The sequence below is a fragment of the Portunus trituberculatus genome, chromosome 32, assembly GCF_017591435.1.
Source record: "Portunus trituberculatus isolate SZX2019 chromosome 32, ASM1759143v1, whole genome shotgun sequence".
Taxonomy (NCBI): Eukaryota; Metazoa; Arthropoda; class Malacostraca; order Decapoda; family Portunidae; genus Portunus; species Portunus trituberculatus.
Window position 1 is genome coordinate 1,263,853 of NC_059286.1, and position 12,618 is coordinate 1,276,470.

At 43.8% G+C, this 12,618-nt stretch overlaps 1 protein-coding gene across 1 annotated transcript; it reads right to left on the minus strand.

Moving 5' to 3' along the window:
* Window positions 1–10,862: 10,862 nt before the first annotated feature.
* Window positions 10,863–11,923, minus strand: LOC123511834. Its single transcript, XM_045267885.1, has 2 exons — window positions 11,455–11,923; window positions 10,863–11,278 (listed from the first exon to the last, which is right to left on the minus strand). The coding sequence occupies exons 1-2, from the start codon at window positions 11,921–11,923 to the stop codon at window positions 10,863–10,865; spliced, it is 885 nt and encodes a 294-aa protein (XP_045123820.1).
* Window positions 11,924–12,618: the final 695 nt, after the last annotated feature.

A 12,618-nucleotide genomic window follows, 5' to 3' on the forward strand; every position in this document is an offset into this window, starting at 1 on the left:
AAATTAAAGTCTCAGGTGGCAGCGGAGGCCTTGTTGAGGAGGGCTTGGAAACTTAAGGACTCTGAGGAAACCAAAACAATTTACATAAGAAGAAATATGTCACAAGATGAGAGAATGAAGATGAAGGAGCTAGTATCTGAAGTGAAGGAAAGGAATGACGAAAGAACACAGGAGGAAAAGATCAAGTTTTTTTGGAGGATGAGAACTGGGAGGCTAAAGAAGTGGTGGATAAAACAGACGGAATAAGCATTACATGGAAGAACGAGACTAGGAATTGAATAAAAGTGACTTACACGAACATAGATGGATTTCTGTCTAAGAGGCTAGAATGTATGGATTACCTAAGAAATAACGAACCGGACATAATGTGTGTAGTGGAAACAAAGCTAAGGCCCGAAATAAAGCTAGACTGGTTTGTTGTAAAACACTACAAAGTATGGAGAAATGATAGAAAAAATAAAGGTGGTGGTGGTATAATGGTTCTTACTAAGGATGATCTGATAGTGATGGAGGTGAACTATAGTAAGAGAAATGAGGAAGTGATAAGTATGCTTATAACAGATGGCAAGAGGGACATTAATATTATAACAGTATACATACCACCCAGAACCAGTGCTTGGGAATATGAACAGTACCAAATGGTGATGAGAAATACTCTAGACAATGAAACAAGAACTCAACAGAAAGGATAGAGTGATGATAGTTGGAGACTTTAATTGCAAAGAAATAGTGTGGGAAGACTACGAAGTGGTGAAAGGTGGTGAGTGGGCAGAAGAATTGTTAAAGGTAGCAACAAATAACTTGATGGCACAGTGGGTGAGATCACCAACAAGGTGCAGGGGACAGGATGTTGCAGCAAGGTTGGATTTGGTATTTACCAGGGAATCTCTAAAAGAGGAAATTGAACATGAAAGTCCCTTGGGGAAAAGCGATCATGATGTCCTAAGCTTTGAGCTGGATACAGAATTAAGCATGAATAAGATTGTGGAATGCAGGGAGGAAAAATTAAATTATACTAGGGCAAATTATAACCATATAAGGGAGTTCTTTAATGAAATTGACTGGTCCGTGGTATACCAGGAAAGAGATATGCAATTGAAGTACGATAAATTTATGGATTTGTATAACTCTGCTGTGAAAAAGTTTGTGCCATATTACAGGAAGGGGACTTTAAATAATAAACAGTGGTTTAATAGAAACTGTGAAGAAGCAAAAAAGAACAAAGAAAAGGCATGGAAGAAACTTAAGAAAAGCAGTGATGTATTATCAAGGGAAGGCTACAAAACAGCAAGGAATAGATATGTTGAAGTAAGGAGAACAGCACAGAAGGAATATGAACAGAGGGTGGTGGAAAACTGTGATAGTGACCCAAAAATGTTTTACAAATTCATAAATGGAAAATTAAATAAAAGGGAGGCAATAGAAAAGGTAAAAAACAGGGAAGAAGTATATGAAGATGCTGGAGAGATAGCTGAAATTTTGAACGACAACTTTTGCAAAGTGTTTACAAAGGAGGAGCATTTTATGGGAGGAAGGCCTATGGAAATAAAGCAAATGCAGGACATCATGGTTACTAAGGAAGACGTAAGGAAAATTATAAGCAATCTGGATATTAATAAATCAATGGGGCCTGATGGCATATCTGGGAGGTTGCTAAAAGAATGTAAGGATCAATTGTTGAACCCCATATTTGATATTGTGGATACCTCCATATGAACAGGATTAGTCCCGAAAGAGTGGAAAAGAGCTGACATTGTGCCTATATATAAGAATGGTAGTAGAATGGAACTGCTAAATTATAGACCAGTATCGTTGACTAGTATATTGTGCAAGGTATGTGAAGAAGTAATTAAAGCTAAGTGGGGTGAGTACCTAGAAAGTGAAAACATTCTGAGTGAAAGGCAGTTTGGTTTCAGAAAAGGAAGATTGTGTGTATCCAATTTATTATGTTTTTATTCAAGAGTGACTGACATACTGCAACATAGAGAGGGATGGGTGGATGCTATCTACCTGGACTTGAGAAAGGCCTTTGATAAAGTACCACACAATAGACTGATGTGGAAACTAAAGATGACTGGAGGAGTAAATGATAAACTTGCAAAATGGATGGAAAATTACTTAATGGGAAGAGAAATGAGAACAGTGGTGAAAGGAAAGAAGTCCGAGTGGAAGAAGGTAACCAGTGGAGTTCCACAAGGGTCAGTGCTGGGTCCCATCATGTTTTTTATTTATGTTAATGATATGCCAGTAGGAATTGACAGTTATATGAACATGTTTGCAGACGATACTAAAATTATGAGGAGAGTAAAGAATGTGGAAGATTGTAACAAGTTACAGGAATATCTTGATAAAATATATGAGTGGAGTAAAGAGTGGCAGATGGAATTTAATATAGACAAGACCCATGTTATGAAAATGGGAAGAAGTAGATACAGACCAAACTGGGATTACAGACTGGGTGATGAGAAAATTAAAGAGACCAATGAGGAGAAAGACTTAGGAGTAACCGTGCAAAACACTTTGTCACCGGAGAAACACATTAACAAGATTTTTTGGAAAACATACAACATGCTTCAAAATATTGGCCTTGCATTCCACTACCTAGATGAAGGAATGATGAAGAAGATATTATGCACCTTAATAAGACCCCAGCTAGAATATGCAGCATGTGTCTGGTCACCGCATATGAAGAAAAATGTGAAGAAGGTAGAAAGGGTACAAAGGCTGGCAACAAGGATGGTACGAGTACGAGTACCAGGACTCAGGGAGTTAGACTATGAGGAAAGACTGAGGAAGCTGGGGCTGACCACATTAGAAGAGAGAAGAACAAGAGGAGACATGATAACTATGTATAAATTGGTGAACAAGATTGACATACTGGATAGAGATAAACGTGACCACAAGTAATTATCTCCGAGGACATGAAAAAAAGGTAATAAAGGACATCTGTCTAAATGACGTGAGCAAATACAGTTTCTCGCATCGTAGCAATGATAAGTGGAATAAACTGAGCAGTCATGTCGTTGACGAGGTGTGTGTCAATCAGATGAAAGAGAGATATGACAGGAATGGACAAGGAGACAGGACACAGAGAGCTTAGCTCGGGCCCTGTAATACACAAATAGGTAAACAAATAGGTAAATACACACACACACCGGTAGCTCAGTAGTTAGAGCGCTGGCTTCACAAACCAGACGACCGGGGTTCGATTCCCCGGCCGGGTGGAGATATTTGGGTGTGTCTCCTTTCACGTGTAGCCCCTGTTCACCTAGCAGTGAGTAGGTACGGGATGTAAATCGAGGAGTTGTGACCTTGTTGTCCCGGTGTGTGGTGTATACCTGGTCTCAGGCCTATCCGAAGATCGGAAATAATGAGCTCTGAGCTCGCTCCATAGGATAACGTCTGGCTGTCTCGTCAGAGACTGCAGCAGATCAAACAGTGAAACACACACATTTGTGTGAGTGTGTCTAGTAACAGAAGTAATGATAAACATTTTGTTCTACTTAATATCATTAATTCCATTAAAAATAATAGTTTCAACAGCAAACTACGAAAATATAATAAAAAACAACAACTGAAGCAGAGAGAGAGAGAGAGAGAGAGAGAGAGAGAGAGAGAGAGAGAGAGAGAGAGAGAGAGAGAATGTGTCTCCCACTCCTGACCCTTGCTCTCCCCAAGGAATAGGAGTGGTTGATTCTCTCTCTCTCTCTCTCTCTGTGTGTGTATTCACCTAGTTGTAATTTTACAGGGCCTGGGTATCATACTCGTGTGGCCCCGTCTCCATATCTACACACATTCAATTTTCCTTTAAAACTATGCACACTCCTCGCTGACACCACCTCCTCACTCAAACTATTCTACACCTCCACACATCTTTGTGGGAAACTATATTTCTTCACATCCTTCAAGCATATTCCCTTGGCTATCTTTTTACTATGCGATCTCGTAGTTATATTTAAGTTTTCCTCTCTCAACATCATTTGCTCATTATCCACTTCATCCAGTCCGTTCAACAGTTTATAAACCTGTATTAAATCTCCTCTTTCTCTTCTTTGTTCCAAGGTAAGCAAATTCATTTCTTTTAATCTCTCCTCATAGGTCATTTCTGTCAATTCCGGAACCATTTTTGTTGCTATTCTCTGCAATCTCTCCAACTTCCTTATATGCTTCTTTTTATAAGGGGACCAAATCACTCCAGCATATTCCAATCTTGGTCTAATTACCGTACTAATTAATTTCTTCATCATATCTTTATCCATCTAATGGAAGGCTAATCCAATATTTTTTATCAAATTATACGTTTCACCAAACATCTTATCAATATGAGCCTCAAACTGCCCATGGTCTTGTATTATCACTCCCAAATCCTTTTCCTTTTCCACCTTTTTCAACATTACTTCTTCACCCATCTTATATGACCCTCTTGGCCGTCTTCCACTCTTCTCCATCTCCATCACATGACCTTTGCTCAGATTAAATTCCATTTGCCACCTCTTGCTCCACTCCCAAATCTTATCCAGATCTGCCTGTAAAATTTCACAATCTTCTTCACTCTTCACACACCTACACAACTTCGCATCATCCGCAAACAAATTAATATAACTGTTTACTCCCTCTGGCATGTCATTAATATATACAAGGAAAAGTATTGGTGCCAGCACTGAGCCTTGTGGGACTCCACTCTCCACCACCAACCAGTCCGACTTTGCATCCCTTATTACCGTTCTCATCTCCCTCCATCTCAAGTAGTTTTCCATCCACTTTAACACTTTTCCTTTCAGTCCTCCATAAATCTCTAATTTCCATAGCAGTCTCATGTGAGGTACCTTGTCAAAAGCTTTCTTTAAATCCAAATATACACAGTCCATCCATCCTCTCTCTCTTGTATTTTGTCAACCACTCTTGAATAAAAGCTCAGTAGATTTGTTACACATGACCTCCCTTTCCTAAAGCCAAATTGATGATCCGATAATAACTTATGATCCTCCAGGAACCGTATCCAATATTTCTTTATCACCCTCTCACAAATCTTACTGACCACACTTGTTAGAGACACAGGTCTATAGTTAAGAGGCTCTTCCTTACTGCCTCCCTTATAAATGGGCACCACTTCAGCTCTTTTCCACTCTACTGGTACTTCCCCTGTTTTTAATGAGCACCTTATAATATCATATAATGGATCAATCAATTCTTCTCTACACTCCAATAATTTTCCTGAAACTTCATCTGGTCCCATCGCTTTATCATCTTTAAGTTCCTCCAACATTTTATATAACTCCTTTTAGGTATCTTAATGTCATCCATGTGCACATTTCCTTGTACATTCTGAGGCTTTACAAACATTGTTTCTTCAGTAAATACTTGCTGAAACCTATTATTTAGCAATTCCGCTATATTCTTAGGGTCATCTACTATCCCTTGCTCTCCTTTTAATCTTTCAATGGACTCTCTCTTTTTAAGTTTACCATTTATGAACCTGTAAAACAATTTTGGATGTTCCTTACTCTTGTCTACAATATCTTTTCAAATTTTCTTTCTTCCTCCTCCTTACCCTCACATACTCATTTCTCGCCACTCTATAATTCTCCTTATTTAGTATATTCCTGCTCTTTTCCATCTTTTCCAAGCCACATCTCTTTTCCTTAGCCTTAACACAAGTTGCATTAAACCAATCCTTTCTTCCTTCCTCTCTTGGTTTATACTTTGGTACAAATTTCATAACTCCTTCTTTATAATATTTCATAAAATCTCATATTTTTTTTGCACTTCTCTGATTTGTAACATCTCCTCCCAATCTAATTTTCTGAAATAATTTTTCAAACTTTCTGTGTCCATCTTTCTATAATTCAATCTACCACTCCTGTATGTCTCGTCTTTCCTTCGCTGTGTTGTTGCTATCTGCATTTCCATAACCACATGATCACTCTTTCCCAAAGGACATTTGTATTGTATATCTCCACATAGGTACACTTCTCTTGTTAACACCAAATCCAGTCTAGCCGGTTCATCATCTCCTCTATATCTAGTATTTTCCTTCACCCTCTGTTCCATCATATTTTCCATTATTAGATTACGAAATCTGTCTCCCCATGCTTCCTCTCCAACACCGCTTACTAGATTTTCCCAATCCACCTCCTTACAATTAAAATCTCCTACTAGTATCACCTTTCTTTTTCCAGATAATACACTTTCCAAACTCTGTAAAGTATCCTTGATCATATTGTCGTATTCCCTTAATGTCCAAGAATTTGTTTTAGGAGGTACATAGGTCACCATGATTATTAATTCTTTTCCATCACTTTTATCCTTATGCTTATCACTTCTGCATTGTTCTTCCCATACCAAACCTTATCCACATTTATTTATTTCTTCGTCATAATCATAACTCCTCCTCCACCTTTACTCTCTATTCTTTCTCCATATATTATATTTATTATCCAAATTTATCTTTGTTTTTCATGCAATTTTGTCTCAGTCAAACACACTATATCAGGCTTCTCCACCATCATATAGTCTTGCAATTCCAATCTACTTGACAGTATCCCATCTATATTAGTATACATTACGGTCCACCCACTGCTCCCTCTAGGGTTTCTCCGCATTCCTTCTTTCCACATACCACTTTCTGACTCTCTCTCCTATAACTCTCCAAAAAACTTTCTCTTTCCTCCTCAGACCGCTCATCATTTTTCCTTCTCGCCTCTTCCACCAATTCCTTATATCTTCTCTCTCTTCCTCATTTCTATTCTTTCTCACAAACACCTCTTTACAACCTTCTATCTCTTAACTTTGATGTTCTATATAGGATATCCTCCGCAGATTGTTGTGACTTCAGTACTACTTTAATTGGTCTGCTCACTCCTCCTTATACGGACCCAGTCTATGGATCTCTTCCACTTCTTCTTGTAGGTCTTTTTTTATCATCATTTAGATTTTTGAACAGATCTCTTACCGTTTTTAATTCTTCCTTAATTCTCTTAGGCTTATATGTTATATTTTGTTCTTTCATCCCAAATATTAACACACTCTTCTTCTTTTCTGCTATTTCCTTATCAATGTTTCCTTATTCTTCATTACATTAACCAGTTCCTTGGACCTTTCTTTTTTGTCTTCCTTCAACTGATCTTTAATTATTTCTTGTAATCCAACCATCTCTGCTTCCCTCGACTCAGTCCATTGTGTTTTCTTCAGTTCCCATTCCCTTTCAAACCTTTCATTCTGCTCACTAATCATTTCCTTAAAGTCATCTTTCTTCTTTACTACTCTCTCCATTTATCTCCTCCAACCGTCTCTTGTAATTTTCAACCTCCACTCTCAAGTGTGCATTCTCATCCACCAATCGTTTTTCATTTTCCTCCAGTCTCTTAATTCTTTCCTTCAAAGCCTTGCGGAATTCTCTATCCTGCTCCTCCTCACTCCTCTGAACTTTTAATTCCTTCACCAACTCCTCAAATCTCTTCTCCAACATTACCAATCTACCTTGCATTGTTGCCCCTGTTGAAGATGGACTCATGCTTTGACTGGCCACTTTCGGCTTTGCTCCCTGGGACTCATCGACATATTTTGAATTTGGTAATTTATTTCACCGGTCTGTCCATTTTTTTTTTACTCTTCCTGGGAGCATGTGGGTGTGTGGTCACTGGGGCCAGGCCTGGTAGCTACTGTGTGTGGGATGTGTTGGCTGCTATGGCTGTGTGTGTGTGTGTGTGTGTGTGTGTGTGTGTGTGTGTGTGTGTGTGTGTGTGTGTGTGTGTGTGTGTGTGTATTTACCTAATTGTATTTACCTAATTGTAACATACGGGAAAAGAGCTATGCTCGTGTTGTCCCGTCTCCATATCTATTAATGTCCAGCTTTTTCTTAAAATCATGAATATTCCTTGCGTTGACCACTTCCACGTCTAAACTATTCCATGCTTCCACCCTTCTATGAGGGAAGCTATATTTTTCACATCTCTCCTATAAGTGGCCATTTTAGTTTTTTCCCATGCCCTCTCGACATTCTTCCATTCCACATACACAGATCTTCCCTATCCATTTTTTCCATGCCAATCATCACTCTGTATATTGCTATCAGGTCTCCCTTTCTTCTGTTTTCCAGGGTTGGAAGTTGCATTCTTTTCAGTCTGTCTTCATAAGTCAAATCTCTTAAGTCAGGCACCATTTTCGTTGCAGCCCTCTGTACTTTCTCTAGTTTCCTTATGTGTTTCTTTAAGTTCGAGCCCACTGTATTGTTGCATATTCAAGCCTCGGTCTTATCATTGCAGTAATTATTTTCTTCATCATTTCTTCATCTAGATATACGAACGCCACTCTTATGTTCCTCAATAAGTTCAATACTTCTCCAATTATTTTGTTTATATGTCTCTCTGGCGATAGGTCATTGGTAATTGTCACCCCAAGGTCTTTTTCTTCATGACTGGTTTTATGTCTTCATTTCCTATCTTGTACATACTCCTGATTCTTCTTTCACTCTTGCCAAACTCTATTTTCTTGCATTTTGTCGTGTTGAACTCCATTTGCCATGTACAGCTCCATTTCCATATTCTGTCCAAGTCTTCCTGGAGTAGTTCGCAATCTTTGTCACATCTCACTTTTCGTAACAATTTTGCATCGTCTGCAAATAGGCTCACATAACTGGACACCCCATCCACCATGTCATTTATGTAGACTGCGAACATTACTGGTGCCAACACTGATCCCTGTGGAACTCCACTCTCCACCAATCCCCATTCTGATGGTCTGTCCTTAATTATTGTTCTCATTTCTCTTCCTACCAAAAGTCTTCCATCCATTTTAGTAAACTGCCATGCACTCCTCCTACCATTTCAAGTTTCCAGATCAGTCTCTGGTGTGGTACCTTATCAAAGGCCTTTTTTAAATCCAGATATATTCCATCAGCCCAACCATCTCTTTCCTGTATTACATCTATCACCCTCGAATAGTAACATATCAGGTTTGTCGTGCATGAACGCCCTTTCCTAAAACCAAATTGACACTCACAAAGTATGTCATTTTTCTCCAAGAAGTCTGTCCATCTAGTCTTCACCACCCTCTCACACATCTTAGCTACCACACTTGTAAGTGACACTGGTCTATAGTTCAATGGGTCTCTCTTGTTACCTGATTTATAGATTGGGACAATGTTAGCTCTTTTCCAGTCTTGGGGCACTACACCTTCCCTTAATGAGACATGTGAACAACAACATCAAAAATAGAGAAAGTATTGAAAGTTTAGAAGTAAATGGAGTATGCAGTGAAGATCCCAGGGAAATGGCAGAGGCTATGAATGGATGCTTTCGGAAGGTATTCACAAGATGGAGGAGATGTTGGGTCAGCTTTTCCTCTTTCTCTCCTCTTCCCAGGATTCCCCCTTTCTCTCCTCTTCCCAGGGTTCCCCACTTCTCTGGTTTCCAGTCTCCGGCTTCACAGGTAAACAATTCTCAGCCTGGTATGAGCGGGGCTATGCAGAGGCCAGGGCAAGCAGAACCAGCTGGTGCCGCCGGTTGTGAGGTTGAGATGGCACTGGCATCCGCTGCAGACCCAACAACAACAGGTGGCTGCCTTGCTGTGGTTCCCGGTACAGGTAAGGCAGTGTACGGTGCCCTTGGTACTTTTCGCAAATTATCAGTTGTCTAGGGACTGGTATGGCTGAGCAAGGTCTTTTTATCTACCTGAGGGGGCCTCTCTGGCTCCTCCTCCGGTTAATGAGGAGCACCGTACACTGCCTTACCTGTACCGGGAACCACAGCAAGGCAGCCACCTGTTGTTGTTGGGTCTGCAGCGGATGCCAGTGCCATCTCAACCTCACAACCGGCGGCACCAGCTGGTTCTGCTTGCCCTGGCCTCTGCATAGCCCCGCTCATACCAGGCTGAGAATTGTTTACCTGTGAAGCCGGAGACTGGAAACCAGAGAAGTGGGGAACCCTGGGAAGAGGAGAGAAAGGGGGAATCCTGGGAAGAGGAGAGAAAGAGGAAAAGCTGACCCAACATCTCCTCCATCTTACATATGTGTTTATGCAGCTGCTGTGACGAAGGGAAAGACTTACGCTTATGTGGTGTTCAGCAAAAAGCAGTCAGCAATCCGGTGATCTTTATTCCCTTGGTGTACAGAGGTGTGGGGCGACTACACAGCTCGCCTTCTGCTCTCCTACTCACCCGACGCCTCGCGTCACAGTCGTCCTCACTTCCCCTCCCATAACAAGCAATTAACTAGGTAACTAGGTACAAGTGTAAGAGCCAACGACACCCAATTATTTAACCCATCACCTACACACATCATAGTACATTACAACACAGATACATATACATTACATTACATCCCCCCCTGATCTCCAGGATCACAACAATAACGCTGCGGAGGGTGCCGCTCACGGGTACTCCTTCGAAGCACGGCTTCGTGGTGCCTCAGGTGGGGTTCAGCCACCTGCGGCTGCAGCAGCTGGCTTTGCGCGTCAACATGAAGCGGGGTTCATCTTCTACTCCCGGTTCATCTGGAGTGCCAGCTTCGTTCACTGAGAGGCTGCTGCGGTGTCTCAAGTCCCTGACGTGTCGTGGGACTCCATCAACCTCTACCACCTGCGGCGAGTTCACCCTGGTGACGACGCCGGGCTGCGATGCTGAGGTGCAGCGCTCGCCCCGCCTCCGAACCCACACTGCATCGTCAACCGTGTAGTTCTTCCTTGCAACATCAGGGGAGGTGTGAACGGCACGCTGTACCTGATCGTGCCGCACGCAGTCTCGTACTCGGTACCGGTAAATACCACTCACGGGAGCTGATGCCACAGTTTCCCCGTCCCGGGGCGTCACGTTGTACAGGTGGACTGCCTCAGCAACGGAGCAGCCCTTCCTCGCTGCTATCACCTTCACCGTGCGATGGTTCCTTTCCACGATGCCGTTACCAGACGGTGCGTATGCCCTCTGAAGCGCAGCGACACGCCCCAGCGCGCCGCGAAAGCTGCGAATCGCCGGCCTCGGAAGACAGTGTCGTTGTCACAGAGCAGTTCCGCCGGCGCTCCTCGCTCGCAGAAGACTTGTTCCAGGTGACTGACGACGGTGTCCGCATCTGGACGACGTAAGTGCCGCCACACAGCGAACCGAGACGGCCCGCAGTCGACAAGGGACAGGTAGGCGCTACCGAGGTAGTGGGTAACATCTGTCGCCAGACGCCACCACGTCTCAGTCACACTCAATGACCCGTGCTGCCACTTCGCCGGCGCTGGGTCGATCTTGCGGCACACCTCACACTGCCGCACAGTAGCACGTGCTTCAGCACGCGTCACTGCTCGTGAGATGTCACGTCGTGCAAAGAAGAGTGTGCGTCGCACGCCGGGATGGCCAGCACGTATGTGAACGTCAGCGACACTCGCCACGCTGCTATCCCGACTGCTAGCTGCTGATGCTGCTGCTACCGCTGCTACACTCACTGCCGATCCGTCTTTGTCACCTCGCACCCACTCCCTGGGACTCGCGTGAGGGCGTCGGCGCGGTTCTCTGAGGAGCGTACGAGCGTCACAGACATGACCAGCTCAAGTTCCGTCACCAGCTGCCGGATGACATCTACCCGACGGCGAATCAGCATCTCCCCATGAGCCTTGGTGCGAAGACGTGCCCGGCCACTCAGCGCATCGTCAATCCAGCGGTAGACAGTCGCAGAGTCTGTTCGCAGATCGATGGTTCGCATGCCCCACGCGATGGCCAGATTGACGCCACGAACTGCTGCGTCCAGCTCAGCCATGTTAATGTGGGAGCTCTCATCTCTTCTAATCCAGCATGCGTCCTCGATGGCAGCTCCTTGCGGTGTTTCCACAACAACACCGGCAGCGATAGAGCTGGCGTCGGTCCACACCACTGCCTGGTCTCCATGCACGCACCATTGCCCACAGCACGGATCTTCTTTGGACAGCCTGCTTGACACGTACTCCATCTGCTCGCACAGCGCGTCATCCCCGTCACGTCGTCCCAGCCCCGGGTACTAGCGTTCACCTGCCGTTTTATCCATGCCACTGCCGGTCGCAGCCAGCCGCCCACCGGCAAATGAGCGATCAGTCGCCCGCACCACGCAAACACTGCACGGCGGGTCACTTGTTTCGGTGGCGCGGCAACTGCGTTGTCTCGCGTCCATTGCAGTTCCCCGTTCACCGGACGTACGCGTAGACCCAGCAAGCGTGCCCCGTCCGCGGTCCGCCACACGGACTGGCTGTTTACACTCCAGCCCGTAACTCGCGAAGTGTGCAGCAACCTGCTCTGCACTGACCAGGTCTTCATTCACGAGCAGGTCGTCTACGTACGGCAAAACTGCTTGTTCGATCTTAGAGTCTTGAGCCAGGATGGTCTTGACAACTGCTTTCATAACTTGTGGAGCGATGTTGAGGCCAAATCCAAGGCGCGTTAAGCAGTACCGCCGACCTCTCACCATCACGGTCTGGAAAGGCCACAACTGCTGATCTACACGCACCTGTAGATACGCCTTGCGTAGGTCGAGGACGGACACGTTCTCTCCATGCCGGCGCCACTTCCTTAGTTGGTCAGAGCATACGTCGCTGTCGGCAGTGAAGGCAGTCACGCAGTCATTTAGCTCACGGTAATCGAGTACGGGCCGCACCTTACCGCCATTGTTCT

Bases quoted from the DNA above. Each gene is read 5' to 3' on its own strand.
- LOC123511834 (XM_045267885.1), bottom strand. From the start codon at position 11,923: ATGGAGTACGTGTCAAGCAGGCTGTCCAAAGAAGATCCGTGCTGTGGG. The intron at 11,279-11,454 runs GTGGGTGCGAGG...TCTCACGAGCAG, and splicing joins CCTCACGCGAGTCCCAGGGA to TGACGCGTGCTGAAGCACGT.